This window comes from Scleropages formosus, chromosome 6 (assembly GCF_900964775.1).
Source record: "Scleropages formosus chromosome 6, fSclFor1.1, whole genome shotgun sequence".
Classification (NCBI taxonomy): Eukaryota; Metazoa; Chordata; class Actinopteri; order Osteoglossiformes; family Osteoglossidae; genus Scleropages; species Scleropages formosus.
In genome coordinates this window covers 24,574,032-24,592,412 of record NC_041811.1, presented here as the reverse complement: position 1 = coordinate 24,592,412, position 18,381 = coordinate 24,574,032, and the positions used below count along the sequence as shown (strand labels likewise).

Below are 18,381 nucleotides of genomic sequence, written 5' to 3'. Positions count from 1 at the left end.
CCTCAGTATAAAAGCATGCCGAGTTTGTCCCCTAGTATTAGTGAATTACTCCATTGAGAACTATTGCTAATATCCCCGCCAATAGCTGACAAGTTGCTATGCCCCAAGTTATCTGCAAGAAATATTTGTATACTATACAACTATAATATTTGTATCTCAATGTTGCACCTATTTTTATATCGCAGCTCACACTGGTAAATCAGATGTGTAGATTTACATGTGTATAAAGCTCTTCGCAAGTGCTGGCAGAAAACCAACCAACCAACATCTACAACCACTTGTCCTGAGTGGGGTCACGGCGAACCAGAGCCCAACCCAGCAACACAGGGTGCGAGGCTGGAGGGGGAGGGGATACATCCAGGACGGGATGTCAGTCTGTTGCAAGGCACCCAAGCAGGACTCGAACCCCAGACCGGCCACACAGCGGGCACTGGCCAAACCCGCCACGCCCTGGCGCAACACATAGATCTTTAGTAATGCCCATGAGTAATAATTTAACGTATGCAAAATGCAAAATAGAATGAAATGTATGTGCTAGTAAATGTAGAGGCTAAAAAACAGCAGCTGATAGTATAGTGGTTAGAGCTGCTGCCTTTAAATCCACAGGTTCAAATCCTCCTTCCAGCTCTAGTACCCTTGACCAAGATACTTATCCTATACTACTCCAGAAAAATTATCCAGCTGTAGAAATGGGTAAATAATTATAGGTACCTGAACACTGCAGGTCACTTTGGAGAAAAGCATCAGCTAAATGGATAAACGTAAATCTATTCTCATGCATTAAGGGTTTATAATATACTGTAAATGGCCATATACATTTTTCTTCACACACCCTTTTCGTCTGTTGCCCGTGTTGAGTTTGAAAGAACACTCTGCTGTTGCATCACTCCCTGCTGCCTCTGTGCTCACTCTAGCCAAGAGAGTGCAGTGTAGAAAAGACAAGCAAAAACCATATTTTTATTTTATGAATTATTAAATCAGCAAATAATGAAGGGTAGTGCGCCTCCAGTATATTGCGGCGATGGGATCGTGAAATATACATACCTGGAAAAAGGGGTGAGGTTATTTTTTTCTCTGCTCCCGTACATCTGTGTCCCTTCCACTCTTAGCTAAGTGTGTAGACATTGACTCTTTTTTGGGATTCACAAGCATTTAGAACAGGGAAAACGGCAAAAACAGCAAAGGCAGAAGACGGCTGATCGGCTAGGTAATTCCCTGGTTCAGCACATTTTTCACTCAAAACACAAGATGCAAAATAAGCCTGATTACTGTGTTCTGGAAGGCACCTCAGGCAAGGGCTGTCCATCACCCGGATCACAGGAAGGACACAACTAGTCCGATGAGAAACGCACAATTCAAAGGACTGTCAAAATCTCACCCTCCCAAAACACCATAACCACCATCTAAAACACAGAGAGGGGATAAGCAGCACGCACATGTACACACACACACACACACACACACACACACACATGACAATCAATCAGAGGCCAGAGCCATAAAGGAATAAACGGGATCTCTCCAATGACATCAGGGGAGTAACTTCCATCTAATAACCATTGTCTCGCATATCATCACAGCCACCGGAGGTACGCTACGTGGAGGTTACGGGGGAAGCCGGGGAGAGTAGAGGAAACACACAAATACCACCAGGACATCCATATCTCAAGTCTGCAGTCACAAAACAAAAACACCAGAACATTCAAATGTAAAACACTGACGGCGGGGGAAAAAAAAAACGCACAAAAATCTGGCGAACGAGCAGCATCGCAAAGGTACTAAAAAATACAACACGTTAGAGCTCTTCATGTCTTTAATAGCTATATTTATCTTTGTGTTTACTGAGCTAAAGAGAAAAGATAGGAGGAGGGCAGGGAGAATGAGTCAGATGGAAAAACAGATGGAGCCGAGAGAGGAGGAGGGAGGAAGTGTTACTTTCTCGTTGCCTCTCATTTACAACCTCTTTACTGGCAGAGCCGTGCATGATGGGAAGGCAAGACATTAAGCACGACCGAACGTTCCGCGCTGCAGAATGTCAGTGTAGGCCCAAGGCGGTGTGGCCTGTGTGCCTGCGCCCTGCCTATTTGTCCCTATTACAGGTTTCTCCCAATCTGACTCTCTCTGTGTGTGCGTGTGTGTGTTCCCTCGCTTGCAGGACACACACCTCTCCACGGCACCATTCGCAAAAGACCCGCCTTTCGCCGTAGCTCCTTCTTTTCTTATGCTTCGCCGCCGCCATCCCTCATCTTCCAGCTCATGCGGTTGCGCCTTTCTTCCTCGCCGACTCCTTTATTCCGATCCCTTTGTGTTTCTGGTGCATTAGTGCGGTCGCTGTGGGAGTGCTGTGTCAAAAGCCCGAGGGCATGCGGTGCAACCCGGTGCATTGTCACGTCGGATGAGGTATAAATCCTATCGCCTGCCCCCAGGGAGCTCCATCATTTCATTAAGGGTCCTGCTTGCCTGTCTAAATCGGCAGCTGGACCTTCGTTAACCTGGCCGTCATCTGCGCATCCCTCCCTCCGACCATAAAAGTTTCACCCTCATGTCTACGAGGCTTGAGCAAACCTTTCAGACCGTCGGGAAATGCTTGCCTTCCTTTCTTCAGGTTGCCGCACAGGGGGCTTTTTTCTTTTATTTCTTTAGCAAAGAAGCCAGTACTTTAAAAGCAACGGCAGCGGTATTTATCTGTCAAACCTCAGCCTTCGGTGCGCAGCTGAAATCATATGTGAAGGCAAGGCCTTGGCTGTAAATAAGTATATAGCATTTACATTATGTATGCGCCATACGCTATAATCAAGCTACTGTTGTGGAAAAACAGTGACCATGTTGTAGAGCGCTTGTCTTTTATCGAAGGCACACAAGAATAGAATGCACGCAGACGCACACCCACACAAACCTGTGTATGCAGCCAGCAGGAACAGAAGTGGGTGGCAGCGCAGTTTTGGTTCGCATGGGACTAACCCTAAGACGGCATCTTCGGTTTGCGACGTACCACAGCTTATCTTTCTTAATAAGCTGTATATTTTTAAGCTTTTAACATTCCTTCAAATATTCTGTACAAGATTCAATTAAAAATATCAGTCAACCGTAAGCCATGGCCATAAGATCGGCTAGGAACAATATATTTTCAAACCCTCACCCAGGAAATTAAAGTTTTCCCCCAAAATAAATTTTTTGATCGAAGAGTTTCAATTCTACTTTTTTGCTACTTTTTTCAGATCACGGACACTGTCCGTGACATTCTTGCCGACAACATAATAACGATAACTGACTACTCTAAGTTAGCTGCTCGCTGTTATCTTTTAAAAAAAAAATATCTGAACACAATACCCGCAAGTCTCCATGTCTGCTCTTGAGGGATCGAGTTAGTTTCGTTCTGGGAATGGAACCGGCAAGTTAGGCTACCCTCCGTACCCCTGTGGAAAGAGCGATCTGAGTCACTGTCGGACCCCTCGTGTAGTAATCTCGTGCTTGCTTCCCGTTACCATTTCTACAGTCTTAAATCTGGATGCCCCATGTTCTTACCCAAGCCATGCTCACATTGCCTAAAGCACATCAAGAAAGACTGGTCTTTATACCACTAATGTGGCTACCAGTTGCCGTGTGACTTGTGAGCCGAGAACAGACACTTTAAGAGTGAAATGTTACGCGCAAAATGCTTTGTCTCATCTAGTCACAGTGTCCTCCTGGTCTAGCCACTCCAAATCTAGCAAAGATTAAATAGGCAATAAACCTCACTTAGTCCAGTTGTATTGGCATTGATAATGTCCATGGTCAATTAGGATCAATTAGAGACTGGCAGATGTCGAAAAACTGCCTTACCAGAGGGCTAAAAAAAAACAATCAGATTTCAAATTTCATCCAAAATAACGCAATTAGGGCAGGCAGAGAACTTGTTGCCACAAGCCATGGCTCTTAAAGTCCGGCAGCGAGGGGGGACAACCAGAACAAGGGAAAGAACTGAGACGACGACGAGCGGCTCTGAGAGCGCAGACCACAAGAAAACACAGCCAAGTAGAGAGGGGCAGAGGACCACCTGGACCTAGCGAAGAAGACGCAGACCGTAGCAAGGAGATGAGATTCCTCAGTAGAAGCTTCAGCCTCCAGGACATGACGCTGATGTACCTGACCATGTTGGCCACCTTGGTGGTGATCCTCGTGGCGTCTTACCAAGCAGGTAGCACCCCAGGTTACCGCCTGCCCTACCGCATGCCACTGGACCCCAGGGGAGACCTGATGCTCTCGTGGAATGTGAGCTACCCAAAGCAGGAGCTCTTCCTGGAGCTGAGGGTAAGGCAGCTCCGCTACGGAGTGGTCCTCGGGATGTCAGACCGGGGAGAGATCTTCAATGCCGACCTGGTTGTCCTCTGGAACGATGGACAGAAGTCTTACTTTGGGGTAAGGGCTAATCTCATCCGTGCTCATCCCACTTGAGAAGCGCACTTGAAATGCTGACAAACTTTAGCTCACTGTTCATGTCATCGTACATCGATGTCTGCTTCCCATTTCCCCATTACAAAGTTTCTCTCTCAAAAAAGCTGATGAGATCAAAGGACATTAATCGAGTAAAACAGTGCTAGCTGATAATTCTACAAAGTAAAATTTGCTGCACTTTTTCACGCTATATACCAAATGGAACAATGCTTTTTTAGATTACAATATGCTGTAGGCATTTGTTCTGTCGTAACGGTTAATTGCTACCAATTAATGACTGAGGTTCTCGCTGCAAATAATCTTGTGGAATTTCGAGGTTTGTCTGGATTTTAACTGCTCGCAAGGCTTCCCCATTTAATCGTACAATTTTGAAGACCGAGAAGCGGAAACAAAATGACAAATTGTTTGACATAGCTACAATTTACAACTCAAAAAACTAGAAATACTTGTAACACAGCACCACCTGATGAGGACGTTCAATAAATTATTTTAGAAATAAAAAAATAACGCAGGCAAAAAACATGACCTTTTCCAAAATGTTTCGATAAACTTTCGCATTCACAGTAAACACCTGAAAAGTAATCAAATGTTACCAGTTGATGCAAACATCTATCAGCTTTCAATAATAGCTTATGGAATTACATATGCAGTTTTGCAAAGCACTGGGTGTCAGGCAGGACACACCCCAGGCAGTATATCACATCACGCTCTTTCACACAGAGCCATGATTTGAGTCCTAAACTCACACACACATCATATGTTTGGTGTGTGTGTGTGTGTGTGTGGTGGGAGGGGGCAAAACAAAATTAAAGAAAAAAAAACCATCATTTGAGCAAGGTGAGAACATATACAGTAAGCACTGGGGTCGGATTTGAAACCCTGGATTTGCAAAGTAATGGCGCGATCCGGTGCAGTCACTCGTAACCCAGTAATATTTATGTTTTCTCTACCCTCCGTTATATAATGGCTTCTCAGCCCGTCACATGGAAAATGATGGAAGAAATTTGCCAACATGGTTCACAGTAATGAGCCCATAGTTTTCCACACTTGACACTATTTTGAAAAAGAAAGGTTTGTAGAACATATCTTTCTATCCCTTCAGGATCAGACAGGACTATGATTAAAAATGTTCAGAAAATTAGAAAATTTAGAAAATTGACAAGTCATGCTACATTAGAATAAAATTCACTTATTAACTGTCGGGGCAGATACAAATTCAGCATATTCCCAGAATATTTAAAGGTTGATAAATTTCTTTTTTGTCAGATTATACAATGCAAAAAAAGACCCTTTCATTTTCTTTTTCGGAAGACAAATGTTGAATAGCTTCCTCAATGCCCGACTTCAAGGCAAATTTCTTACAATTGTATCTCACTTTCTTCACCCCAAATTTAAAATGATCTAAACCGGTTAGGTCATTCTTGGAAGTGTCATGAAATTCAATGAAGAGGAAATATTTAAAAAGGCATGACAGGCATCATGTAAGATACTCTGTTGTTTTCATTCTTTCTCTAAAGGCTGATATCATTCTCTTTTCATAATGGTTTTGTTTTTGGAAGGCATACAAGGTAACCAGTTATACACATATCATCAGTATTGAACAGCAGTGTATAATTGTTTAAAATGCATTTTGTAGGCTATAAAAAATACTTCCCACATATCTATAATATCCGTTTTATAGAGATTATAAAAAAAGTTATAACCATCTAAAGGAAAACATGAGAATTGCTTCTTATTAGGGATTCTGAGGTTGCAGTCTCTGAAGGCTTCAAAAAGATTACTAGAAAAATGGTTCACATCAACGCATTAAAGATTTTGAAAATCTTTTGTATTTAAAAATGAATTCCAGTAAACATAAGATCAGAAAAACTGGCAAGGGTTCACTAATTATTCATTTTGATTCTTTAACACATATTAAAAATTACCCATTCATTAACATTAAACATCTTTTGAATATTAAACATCTTCTTTATTGAAAATAAGTCATTGCCAGTTTCTCTGGGTTCAGGTGAAATCACAGTTAAGGTAAATGAGTAGAAATAACTACACATCACACACATTGTCTGAAACCGCTTATCCCAAGCAGGGTTGCGGCAAATCAGAGCTTAACCCAGCAACACAAGGTGCAAGGCTGGAGGGAGAGGGGACACACCCAGGACAGGACACTAGTCCCACACAAGGTACCCCAAGCAGGACTTGAACCTCAGACCCACCGGAGAGTAGGCCCTGGCCAAACCTGCCGTGCCACCGCACCCCTCTTAGAAATAACTAATACTGGGGAAAAAAATCAAAATAGATCCTTACCCTCATTTACAAGACCTCAGTTTATGGGAATTCATTTTTACAAGCGAGTGAAATATTATAACCAATATGAATTAGTACACAAAACTAATTTAAGAGCCAAAACTACAGACATAACAGAAAACTGAGTCACCCCTTGAGACAGACACTTGGGATTCTGTCACCGTGCTCACAAATGGTTCTTTTGCACTTGAAATGCTTTGTGTTTTTTTTAAAACTGATATATTATTATCCTGTCCAGACTGACGTGACACATGATATACAGTACATTCCGCCGAGCACACCGGGTTCGCTGCATGTGGTCGAACAAGGAGACGAGCCGTGCAAAGCGTGGAAACGGCTTTTCTCCACACTCACAAACCTTCGCCAGTTCTGTGGCAGAGAAGAACAGTATACCAAAATAAACTAATTTTAACAACTTTCTGTTTTGGTGAAACTCTTGGTATTGTAGTATTTCATCACTTAATCAATGCATTCATTCATAAGTTTATGTACCTTGCTAAACAGTATAGCAACAGAACCCTTCCGGGAAACTGAAGAGGTTAGCACTTGTGCCCTTTGTAACTTCTTGTATCTTTCAGTTTGTATCTACAGGTGGTCCCCGATTTACGATGGGTTTACATTCCGCGAAACCCATCGAAAGTCGAAAATATTGTAAATCAAAAATGCATTTAATACACCTAATACACACCTCTGCACGACAGACTGGGAGATGCGGATCGCTGCTGCTGCCCAGCATCATGAGAGAGTATCGCACCGCGTATCACTTGCCCGAGAAAAAAATCAAAATTCAAAGTACGGCTTCTATTGAATGTCAATCGCCAGCTTACCATCGTAAAGTCAACAAAATCGTAAGTCGAACCATCGTAAATCGGGGACCACCTGTAATTAATTTTGATTATTTAATAATAAAAACTGACCACTAACAGCTTGCCGCACCATGCAAAAATTTTGTGGGTGAAGGGAGGAATGCCTTTAAAAACCCGACATCACTCAGTAAAAAAAAATTTTTTACCGCAATTCCGATAAAAGAGCCTGATGCAAATTCATCTAGACAAACGGTTGCCCTGGATAGCCTCGCAGTGTGAGGCGTGTGGCTTGATAGCTTTAACACTTTGCCCCAAACAGTCACTACAAGAAGCTAGAGAATAATGTCTAATTACATTTATGATATGGTGTACAAGGGCCTGGTGATTAGATGAGACAGGCTCAGCTGCTGCACTGACTCCCCAGACTGCTCCCCTGGGAATAGGCATCCTATCAGCTTCAAGTACCCAATATGCAGTTCATTGGCCTGTGAGCAGGAGGGTGTGGTGGTGCAGTGGGTTGGACCAGGTCCTGCTCTCCAGTGGGTCTGGGGTTTGAGTCCCGCTTGGGGTGCCTTGTGACGAACTGGCGTCCCGTCCTGGGTGTGTCCCCTCCCCCTCCGGCCTTACGCTCACTGTGTTGCCAGGTTTGGCTCTGGCTCTCTGTGATCCCCCCCCCCACGTATGGGACAAGTGGTTTCAGGCAGTGTGTGTGTGTATGTTCTGTGAGCTTGAAACTAAAACCCTATAGTATCACAGTCAAACAGCTTGCGTGACTGGCTGCCGGCTACAGGTCTTCCACACATAAAGCGCTGCAGTGTAATTCCCAGGGGAGCTGTTTGTAAACATAACTGGCATTTCCTGAACTAAAGCACACTGTCAGAATGAGTTGAAATGTTTCAATGTGCATTTAGCAGAGAGAGGATGTACATACAAACACAAAATTATGGTAGCATACCGTACATGTTTAAGTAGCTGCCTATAGGAGCAACATACAAATAGCAACATATGTAAAGAAAAAGTAATGGAGGGTGAAGGACTAACTTACAAACTATCACAATGCAAAAGAGTTGACTTTTAAGACACTTCTTGAATGCTGGAAGGGATTCAGCAGTTTTGAGAGTCAGAGAGATTTAGTTCCACCACTTTTGGGCCAAGTCTGATAATTTATGAGCTTTTGATTTTTAACTTTTTGCGAGTGGGGGTAACTTACTATGTTTTGAGAGTGATATCTCTCCAGGAAGTGGCTCTCATGTATTTAGCACATCTGTCTCTATGTCTTTTAAGGATGCATGGAGTGACAGCAATGGTCATGTGACTCTAGACAGCCAGCAGGACTACAAGCTCATAGAGGCACGGCACACGTCGGACGGATTCTGTTTACTGTTCAAAAGGCCCTTCAGCACCTGTGACTCCAGAGATTACCTCATTGAGGTACGTCGGCATTCACAACCACACACTTGGACAGCACACGCAAGCATTTCTTTTCTCTTGTACATTATTACCACTACACTGTTTAGTTGAAGCACGAGACCAAAGCTTACTTGACTTTTATATAAACATGAGATAATAAAAGATTCCTTTATTAATGCCCACAGGGAAATTCACACACACAATAGCTAAACACATAACAACAAAATGCCAGTATCACTTGAGGTAATGCAGTTATACCCAAAGAGACGATTACAAATCAATAACTACACAATAAAACAAAGTTCAATGACTGTAAGGTCACAAGACGCTTCCTTGCTTCTCTCCACTGACGAGCCAACAGGCCCTTGAATGGCATAATGGAGGTAGGGAGGACCGTTGGTAAGAAGGACCCCAAAGGACTTTGCTGGATGCCATAGCTGAACAATCGGATGGTTTCAGGAGCTCATGGTGATCATTTCATTGAGGGGATGTGAGCCATTACCTACGACAGGGTGTCAGGATGGCTGAGTGGTCTAAGGCGCCAGACTCAAGATTAACAACCTTTGCTTGCAGCACGAGTGTTCTCGTCTCTGAATGGAGGCGTGGGTTCAAATCCCACTTCTGACACATTCCTTTGTCCTCTATGTTTATTTAGCATCTTATGCTATGTTCTGTGTCGCACCATGGTCTCCGAAGAAACGACATTTCATTCCACTATACACAAGCTGTATAGAGGAATGACAATAAAAACTACTTGAACGTGAACAGATACTAACCTCCTTCTCATCCTGACCTCTGCTACTGCCTCCGCATAGCTGAGGTTTGGACCCGTGGGGTTCACACCCTTTTCAAGCTCTTGAGTCTGTGGATCTACAATTTGGTAGAACATGTGAAGAATTCTGCTACACACATTAAACAACTCAAGCCTTCTATGAAATTACAGCCTGCTTCATCCCTTCTTATATACTGCATCTGTGAAAGCATCTTATATACTACGTAACATTAAACGTATTTAGCTTGATGTATTGCACCGAAGCACGGGAGTGTTTAGCTTCCACCCAATCTTCTGTTATGCAGGAAGGCACTGTTCATTTCATTTATGGCATGTTGGAGGAGCCACTCCTCTCCATCCAGCAGCTGAACCTGTCCCTGCTCGATCCCGGTGTACAACGCGTGCTCCTGCTCCGGCCGGAAAGCCCTACCCCGCCACTTCCCCATGATGTCCGCACATTGGATGTGGTTGCACCTGATATCACCATCCCTGACCAGGAGACCACGTACTGGTGCCACATGTACCAGCTGCCCCCTGACATGCCCAAGAACCACATTGTTATGGTAACCACCTCTGGCATTAAAGTATTTGAGCCATCTAGCCTGTATTTCACATTTCGGGATCTTCATGCTATCTCCACTTCAGTCTAATACCACTTCTGCTGTTGTGATTCCCTATACTGACATGGGATCATCTGCTCCTCCTGGAGAGCTGTAACACCTGGTGTGAACTGTTGGGGTGAGAAAAGTGTTGAAGTATTAACAAGTGAACTGTGTTTCTCAGTACGAGTCAGTGATAACCCCTGGAAATGAGGCCATTGTCCACCACATAGAGGTCTTTGAGTGTGCCCCCCAGCTGGACAATGTACCTCAGTACAGCGGATCCTGCGACTCCAAGATGAAGCCCAAGAAGCTCAACTACTGCCGACACGTGCTAGCAGCCTGGGCAATGGGGGCAGAGGTAGGAACAATGTATAATTCCCACAAGAGGTGTAGGTGTCAGGGTCACAGACATGCAACCCAGATAGTGTGGGTATAAATCCTATGAGATGGACACCAGCAAGGTACTTAACTAGAAGTACTACAGCAAAAGGATTCAAAATGTATAAATAATAAGTTGCTTTAGATAAAATCTTAGCAACAACAATAATGACAGTTATAATGATGATATTTAAGCTAAATCCCATCCACAAAAATATGTCTTGATGTTCTGTGTCATTTTAAAGTTCAAAGACTCATGAGGCATGAATCAGCAGCAAGTGAGATGTTACTAGGCTAAGGAATTCATTTCTTTGCAGTTTTCTCCATTACCAGTTTCTTTGAGTTACAAGGGCTGCATGCTGATAGTGAGCTCTTGAAGGCCAGTGAGAAAATTAGTACTTGAAATACCTGTATGAAACATCATGGGAAACATCAAATGTAACCAAAAAGCAGAGCTGGTAAATGTTTAGTGAGTGAGTGAGTGAGTGAGTGAATGAATGAATGAATGAATCCAAGGATAGGGAGTAACCCCAGAGAAAAGCCAGTCTGACTGCCAGCCAGAGACCGCACATATTCAAAGCATCGCCTGCTACAGCCTTGGAGAACGAAAACACACAAAAAAGAGCCACAGATATAAGGTGATAAATATATCATTTAAATCCTGTATGGCAATAAAACAAAAAACAGGGTGAAAAGCATGAAGCATCTGAAGACATGAAGATAAGACCTATCATGCGCAAATTTCATGTCTGAAAGCAGCCTATTTTTAACAGGGGTGATGCCAGCCTGTACCAGGCAGAGGCGTCTTGATGGATAAGGATCACAGCCAAGAACTGGTACCGAACAGGACAACTCCAATTGGATTATCAAGCAGCTAAATAAATGCAAATCGTGTTTTGCTGGGTGGTAAACAGAGCTGGAGAGATGAGATTAAGCAGAAAATACTGAGGCCCTTTTCAGTCTTTTTTTTTTTTTTTTTGTGTTTATATTTGTCAAGAATTGCTGGTGTTTCTAAAACTGTGGCGAGTATGGAGGTGGAAGAAGAACAGTTATGTAAACCAGTCCTAATCATGTGAGAACACCAGTTTCTCTGACTGGTTCTCAACCAGCATTAAGTATTAAACCCAGAAGTTTATATGATTCATTAATTTAAAGCTGTTATCTATTAATCTTAGGTATATTTCAGAAATGACCTGCAAAAACTGACCTCTAACAAACCCACAATATCTTAATAGAGGGATTTGAACATTATTATTAGATTACTTGGGATAAAATTTTATCCCATAAGACTAATAGTTTTGATTGCTTACACACTGGGTATTCTTTTTTTTACCGGAGCATTTCAAACATTGTGGTGAGTGACGAAAGCACAGTTCCTCTCGAAACCTGAACAGAACATAGGTTATAAAGGCCATGCTGTTTACCAACGTGCTAGCTGCCGCCCTGATTTACGAAAGAATTACTAATAGTGGAAAGCATAGTGCCCTCTGCTGCAGACAGATTGTTGATTACTTTGTGCACAAAAGGTAAGGAGGCAAGCAGCATGAGATTACGACTGACAATTTCACAAAGAAGACTTGGATAAACATTGGGTTCTTGTTTCATATGTCTAATTTCTGCATTAGCTGAAACTCCTCTGAATTGCTGTGGTTGACTCATGCCTTCATGTGACCAATGTTTGCACCAATGTTCGTTTCTTAGAAGACCCCTCATATTACAGGCATTCTACTACCCCCCTGATGCTGGGCTTTCTATGGGGGGACCAGGTTCGTCTCGATTCCTTCGCTTAGAGGTGCACTATCACAACCCTCTCCTTATCTCAGGTATGAAGCCCCCCTGAGACAGACAGGCGCACACACACACATTCCTGGTTTTCTTCCACTAATCCATGACCTTTTCTCTGCTTCCCTCGTTGCCCTGTGCTGCGGGGTTTCCAGGTCGCCAGGACTCTTCTGGGATCCGCCTCTACTACACACCGACCTTGAGAAAATATGATGCTGGCATCATGGAGCTTGGCCTGGTCTACACCCCTGTGATGGCTATTCCCCCTGGAGAGCGGGACTTCCTCCTCGTTGGATACTGTACCTCCAAGTGCACCCAGACAGTAAGTAAGCACTACTGACAGGATGCTGCCGGAGACAGTTGAGCAGTGCATTCTGGGAGTCTGAATGCTTGTGTCCAACCCTCAGGCACTGCCCCCAGGAGGAATCAACATCTTTGCCTCCCAACTGCACACCCACCTGGCTGGTCATGGAGTGAGGACCGTGCTGGTGAGAGGAGGCAAGGAGGTGGAGATTGTGCAGGAGGACAAGCACTATAGTACCCATTACCAGGTAAACACAGAGGAGTCTTCATGTCAGGTAAAAACATCAGTGCCTTGCTACATACTGTCATCATGCAAAAACTGTCCAGCTACCAAGTAAAAACTTTCACAAGCACACATCAAAATGTTCTGTTTTATTTATGCACTCTTATTGTTACCCCTGATGAAGTCCTACCAAACAGGAGGACCCCAGCTGGACTACCAAAGAGCTAAATGAAAGCAAATTGTGTTTGCTTGGCTTCTCTCTAAGGCAAAGGGACTATACAAAAGTCCTCATTATACAGCCGTCCCTTCCATTCATTAATTAGGCGCTTACTTGGACTTTAAAAGCTAATTCCATCTTGAAAAGAATCAGCTATGGTCTTAGTAAACATTGGGTCCCCATTGTAGTCATAAACAAATCCCTGATGAGCTTCTGAAGCCTTTTTGTGCTTTCATCCCCTAGATAATCAGGATGTTAAAGAAGATGGTAAAAGTGCTACCGGTGAGTATCTGTTCCACAAGCAATTCAATTTGCAGAGAGATGATAAATACCTGCCTACACAAAGTCACAAAGACAGGTGTACAATTAAGCCTCAAACAAAGAGATGCAGCTCTGCATTCACGATGTCAATTTTAAAGAGCAGGTAAAACAGCCGTGCTGCCTGTTTGAGAGCCGTACATCAATGTTACACAGTTCTGCCATTGGCAGGGGCCTGTGACACACTCTAATATCTTCAAGGATTGCATCGAACCTGTTACTTATCACTGATTTGTCTGTTATGTCTATCCAACAAAGGGAGATGCGCTGTTGACGCAGTGTGTGTACAACACTGAAGACAGGAAAGTGGCTACGGTGGTGAGCTCCTTCAACAAACACACGTACAGACACGCACATACTCACCTGGTGTGGCACAGTAGGGAAAGCTGTGCATAGGTCCATGACTTCCATGTGCCGGCAGTCTGAAAGGCGTGGATCTGTAGGCTGTCACGAAAGAGCAGGCTGACATTTTCATCGCGAACCAAAACACATTTATAAGAGGGTTGAGAAAGCGCTGCAGGACCCCGACAGTTTCCAGGAGTTTTTACAGTGGGGTACAACCAACCGCTCAGAACACTGACAGGAGTTGGACCTTATAGCTTGCTTATACAGTAGCTTGACAGTAGAAAATCTCTATATTGCCTGTTACTAATAATGGAAATAAAATTATTGCATGATAATGAACGGCAAGCAAAAAAGGGTAAAACATATCAGATATCTTGACCTTGAGAAAGGGATTCAAAGCATAACGACACTACCACATCAGGAGTCTTACTGTGGCAACTACAGTGAGACTGGAAGGATGAAACAGAGAAATCAGACAAGGACGGAAGAAAATGGTTAACCGAGCACTGAAAAATGACAAAAGCCAAATTTCATAGGTTACCCTGGTCATTCAGGTGAAGCAGGCAAAGCTAACATAGCTGAAAGGAGAAAAGTGTTGAAGAAATATGAATACATGAAGAATGGCGGTAAATTAATGCAGAACTACTTGTAATTCCTTGCTTAAGAAATTTTGGATAAACTATTAATCGTAGTAAAAGAACAGAAGCTGTTCATTACTGGTATCACGTAGGATTATGTGTGCTCCAACCTTTACCTGGAAAAAGTGTCTAAAGTCATCACATTGCTGTGTCTCACTGCGTAAACACATTTCACCTTCTTCTGCTGTTGTTATTGTCCATTTTTATTGAACGTCACACAACGTGTGCCAAATGGATATTTATTACGCTAATAAGTCCACTCAAATTAAATGAAATCAAACTGAGTTGGGTGGCGATAGGCCTGGGCTGTTCTGAGCCCTTGGCCTGCAGGGTTATTTACAGAGCAGATGCTTATTGAACAGGACGACACAGAGGGCACCAGTCTAACAAATCACAATAATGTAGGTCTTACTGGGCTGAAATTCAGAGCTCAGAGAGTGGGAAGCAACGGCAAGAATGCTGGAGTTGTTCTAGAGTTGCTTCCGTTCAGAAACCAGGGGGAGAGCTGCCAAACGCATTGTGGTACATGTGGTCCGAAACACCTTTTCTGAGGCTTAGGCATCTTCTGCTCCTGGTCCACAGGGAGGCTTTGGGATCATGGAGGAGATGTGTGTCAATTATGTGCACTACTACCCCCGCACCCAGCTAGAGCTTTGTAAGAGCCATGTTGACACAGGGTATCTGCAGAAATACTTCACTTTCATCAACAGGTAAAGCTATATGCCTTCAATTTCATCTGAATGTAAGCCTGTACCAGGTATTACCTACCAAGAAACCAGGGTCCTGTTGGAGCCACATCTACTCTCATTAACAGGCAAACCTGTATGAACGCCTTGGCCTGCACCTAACAGACATGTTTCAAACATAGGACACTTTAACATAAGAACATCTGTCATTTCCCAGATATGTCCATGTCTATCTTATTATTAGTAACCTCTTATCAATACCCACTGTGTCACCACACCACCCCAAAATATACCTGCAAGCAAATCTGCACTTGGCTCTCTTGCAAATACAATAAAGTGAACAGTTAAGCTACAGGATCCAGTGGTAGACATACTACCTGGTTTTCAGCAGAAAGCTTAGAGAAATGCCTGTCTCCCTCTGGCTCTCTCAGATTTCAAGGTAGGGACTCTTGCAGCTGTGGACAGCCCAGCGTGACGGAACAGTATGTGTCGATGTCCTGGGACAGCTTCAGCAGCCAGGTGCTCGGCTCCCTATACAGCACCGCTCCCATCTCCATGCACTGCAATCAGTCCACAGCGGAGCTCTTCCCTGTGAGTACCAGAGCCAGGCTTCCCTGCACCCAATAAACCTTATTTATAACAGAGCACATAGAGGTGCATTCACAAGATTCTGATGGAGTTTTACCATGCTGTTTATACTATACAATATGTATAGCTCCCAGGAGGGCTTTGGCTCAGCAGACCGTGGATCTGCTTTTTACTTACTAGCACTAATTCTTTGACTGAATGTCAGTTTCTTTGAGCGACTGTTTAATCCCAACTGGAATTTAAACACAATTCCACTCCTCCTGAATTTGTCCCTGACCAACGCTTGAAATGATTAATCTCATTAATTGGAATTTAACTCCCGCTTGGGTAGAGAAACATGAAAACGGAGGGTATCTGTTATGTTTCACACAGCGCTATGATATCCTTCAGCAACTTTCCCGCTTACAGCCAAGCCTGTGGTTCATGGATGGGGAGTCACAGGAGACACATGCATGGCTGTGAGAACACAGCCACCTCTGACCACCTTTCTCTGGCAGGGAGACTGGGAGAAACAGGAGCTGCCCCAAGTAACCAGCTTCCTCACAAGGCCCCAGTACCCATGCGAAAGCTGCCCACGCACCAACGGCCGCTCCGGCTCTCCCACTGTTGTCCAGCAACATGGAAACTAAGGCCTCAATGCTACGTCATCCTTCTGCAAGGTGGACCACATGGCCACATATCCAGTGCCTTCGGTAACTCCACCTCCAGCTGATCATATCAATGTAGATTCACTTTCCAAAACATTAGAAACAACAATTAAAAACTTCAAAATGTGAAAAGTGCTCACTCTAGGACCTCTATCATCCATTATCTTTCAGCATATAATTGCAATTAATTTCACAACACTATCGATCACATCTGAGCTGTGGTTTTGAAGTATGTTTGCAGTGGGAGTAAATTAGGCATTTTACAGCGGAACAAAACTTGATTTTAAAACACATTAAAGTCATGTTTATCACATGTGAAATGTGACTGTAGAAATACTCTGTCAAATATTATATATGGTGAACGCTGTTGCCAGACTCTGGCCTGTGTACTGCACTGTCTTGTCTTGTTTCTGCACTCGTCTGTTGTATTTTTCTTTTTTACAAACTGCTCTGTATGTTTTATGCGGCACGGAGGTCCAAAGAGAAAGGGAGTTTCGTTCCACTTGGCGCAACTCACCTACGGGTGGGCAGAATGACAAAGTTGACTTTGATTTGATGTGTTTAGTAAATACTGTTAATCCTAAAGGTGCATACCATTTTAAATTAATTTTGATGAATAAAGACTACTTAAACTGTCATTTTTATAAATGGTACATTTTAAAGAAAACGTATGTACACACCTCAATTGCAGAGCTAGCAAAAAAATGTCAAAACATGAAATACTGTACTGTTTCAAAATGTGGTTTATTCATAATCACATCTATTTTCATTATTTTACACCAAAATAAAAAAGTTGAAAAAACAGAATCACATTTTAGCTTCATAATGCTTAAGGTTACTTACAATAGATAATACCTTTGTAAGTCACTGAGCTGCAGCATGATTTCTGAAGAGGGAGAAAATTAAATATAATCAATAATTAATTTAATCAAACTGTTTGGTATTAATACATAGGGTCCAATTCATGCAGTTTACAAAATTATGGCTTTACTATATATTTTTACTGTGTCAAGGAAGGCTTTTATACACCAGTTACACATTTTTAAAATATAAGGAAAAGTTTAAAAAAAAAAAAAAAAAAAAAAGTTGCAGTGTAGTTAGTATATAAAATATGATTCCATATTCCACTGTAAACAAGGAAGTCTTCCCAAGACGCTGTGAACAGGTTTCTCCACTGTTGATCTATGTAATTAAGTAATACATATTAGTAGAACATTAATATGAACAATTCTCTAACAAATACTGTTTACATTATGAATCCATTAAATTGGGCTTTAACTGGGAAAAGGTGATGTAGTATGTGACCTTATCCATTAATTTTAAAATTAAGATATTTAATATTATTACTGACTGATATTTATGACATGAAATAAGTTGTACATAGGCCTGGGAGAATCTTAAGTACCAGAAACTTGAATATTATTGTTCTTTTTGAAGAGCGTGTCTTGTAACAAGTGTTAATTCAAAAATATCCGAGAATTAAGGTTCTGTATAATATCTCACAGATATGCAATTACTGACATTACCAAAACAGACACATCCAGCTTCTGCACCTTGCTAAGTCCCTATATACCTGATTATAATGAAAAGTGGTTGGAAGTGGTTGTGCTGTTGATTCCACCCTCAACTTGGTGAAGAATCAATAGATTCCCTTCACCCGCTTGTTTTCAGGATCGAAGGGCGATTTCAGGTGGGCTTTTGCCTTATAGGTCATTCCCATCCTCTCCAAGGTAAACTTTCCAGTTTTGATGAACTCAGGGCTTACCTGGAGGACAAAAGAACACTTAGTTTTACCATGAGTTCTACCCCTTCCTCCATTTCTCAGACAGCTACAGCATTCATTGTGCCTTGTGTATCTAACTGCACAGCAGAGCCTCTAAGACAATGGTGATCATGTCAGACGGGTCCTCTGCAGAAAAAAATAACTT

The 18,381-nt window shown here is 42.7% G+C and overlaps 2 protein-coding genes across 4 annotated transcripts in view; one reads left to right on the top strand and one right to left on the bottom strand.

The window, feature by feature from the left end:
• The first annotated feature begins 3,966 nt into the window (after positions 1-3,966).
• dbh (dopamine beta-hydroxylase (dopamine beta-monooxygenase)) lies at positions 3,967-16,991 on the top strand. Its single transcript, XM_018751671.2, has 12 exons — positions 3,967-4,398; positions 8,829-8,975; positions 10,032-10,289; positions 10,510-10,686; positions 12,427-12,529; positions 12,644-12,810; positions 12,896-13,039; positions 13,475-13,513; positions 13,808-13,867; positions 15,115-15,242; positions 15,650-15,809; positions 16,304-16,991. The coding sequence occupies exons 1-12, from the start codon at positions 4,075-4,077 to the stop codon at positions 16,433-16,435; spliced, it is 1,839 nt and encodes a 612-aa protein (XP_018607187.2). The 5' UTR covers positions 3,967-4,074; the 3' UTR covers positions 16,436-16,991.
• Positions 16,992-17,514: 523 nt separating this feature from the next.
• Positions 17,515-18,381, bottom strand: part of sardh (sarcosine dehydrogenase) — a 54,506-nt gene continuing 53,639 nt past the window's right edge. For all 3 annotated transcript variants that reach the window (XM_018748994.2, XM_018748987.2, XM_018748977.2), the window contains exon 21: positions 17,515-18,218. In XM_018748994.2, the coding sequence (XP_018604510.2) occupies positions 18,093-18,218 (126 nt within the window). In that variant the 3' untranslated portion in view covers positions 17,515-18,092. The remainder of the gene's footprint in view (positions 18,219-18,381) is intronic.

Coding starts and splice junctions, on each gene's coding strand:
- dbh (XM_018751671.2), top strand. CDS start 4,075: ATGAGATTCCTCAGTAGAAGCTTCAGCCTCCAGGACATGACGCTGATG. Junction 12,530..12,643: donor CAACCCTCTCCTTATCTCAG/GTATGAAGCCCC, acceptor CGGGGTTTCCAG/GTCGCCAGGACTCTTCTGGG. Junction 15,243..15,649: donor TACTTCACTTTCATCAACAG/GTAAAGCTATAT, acceptor TGGCTCTCTCAG/ATTTCAAGGTAGGGACTCTT.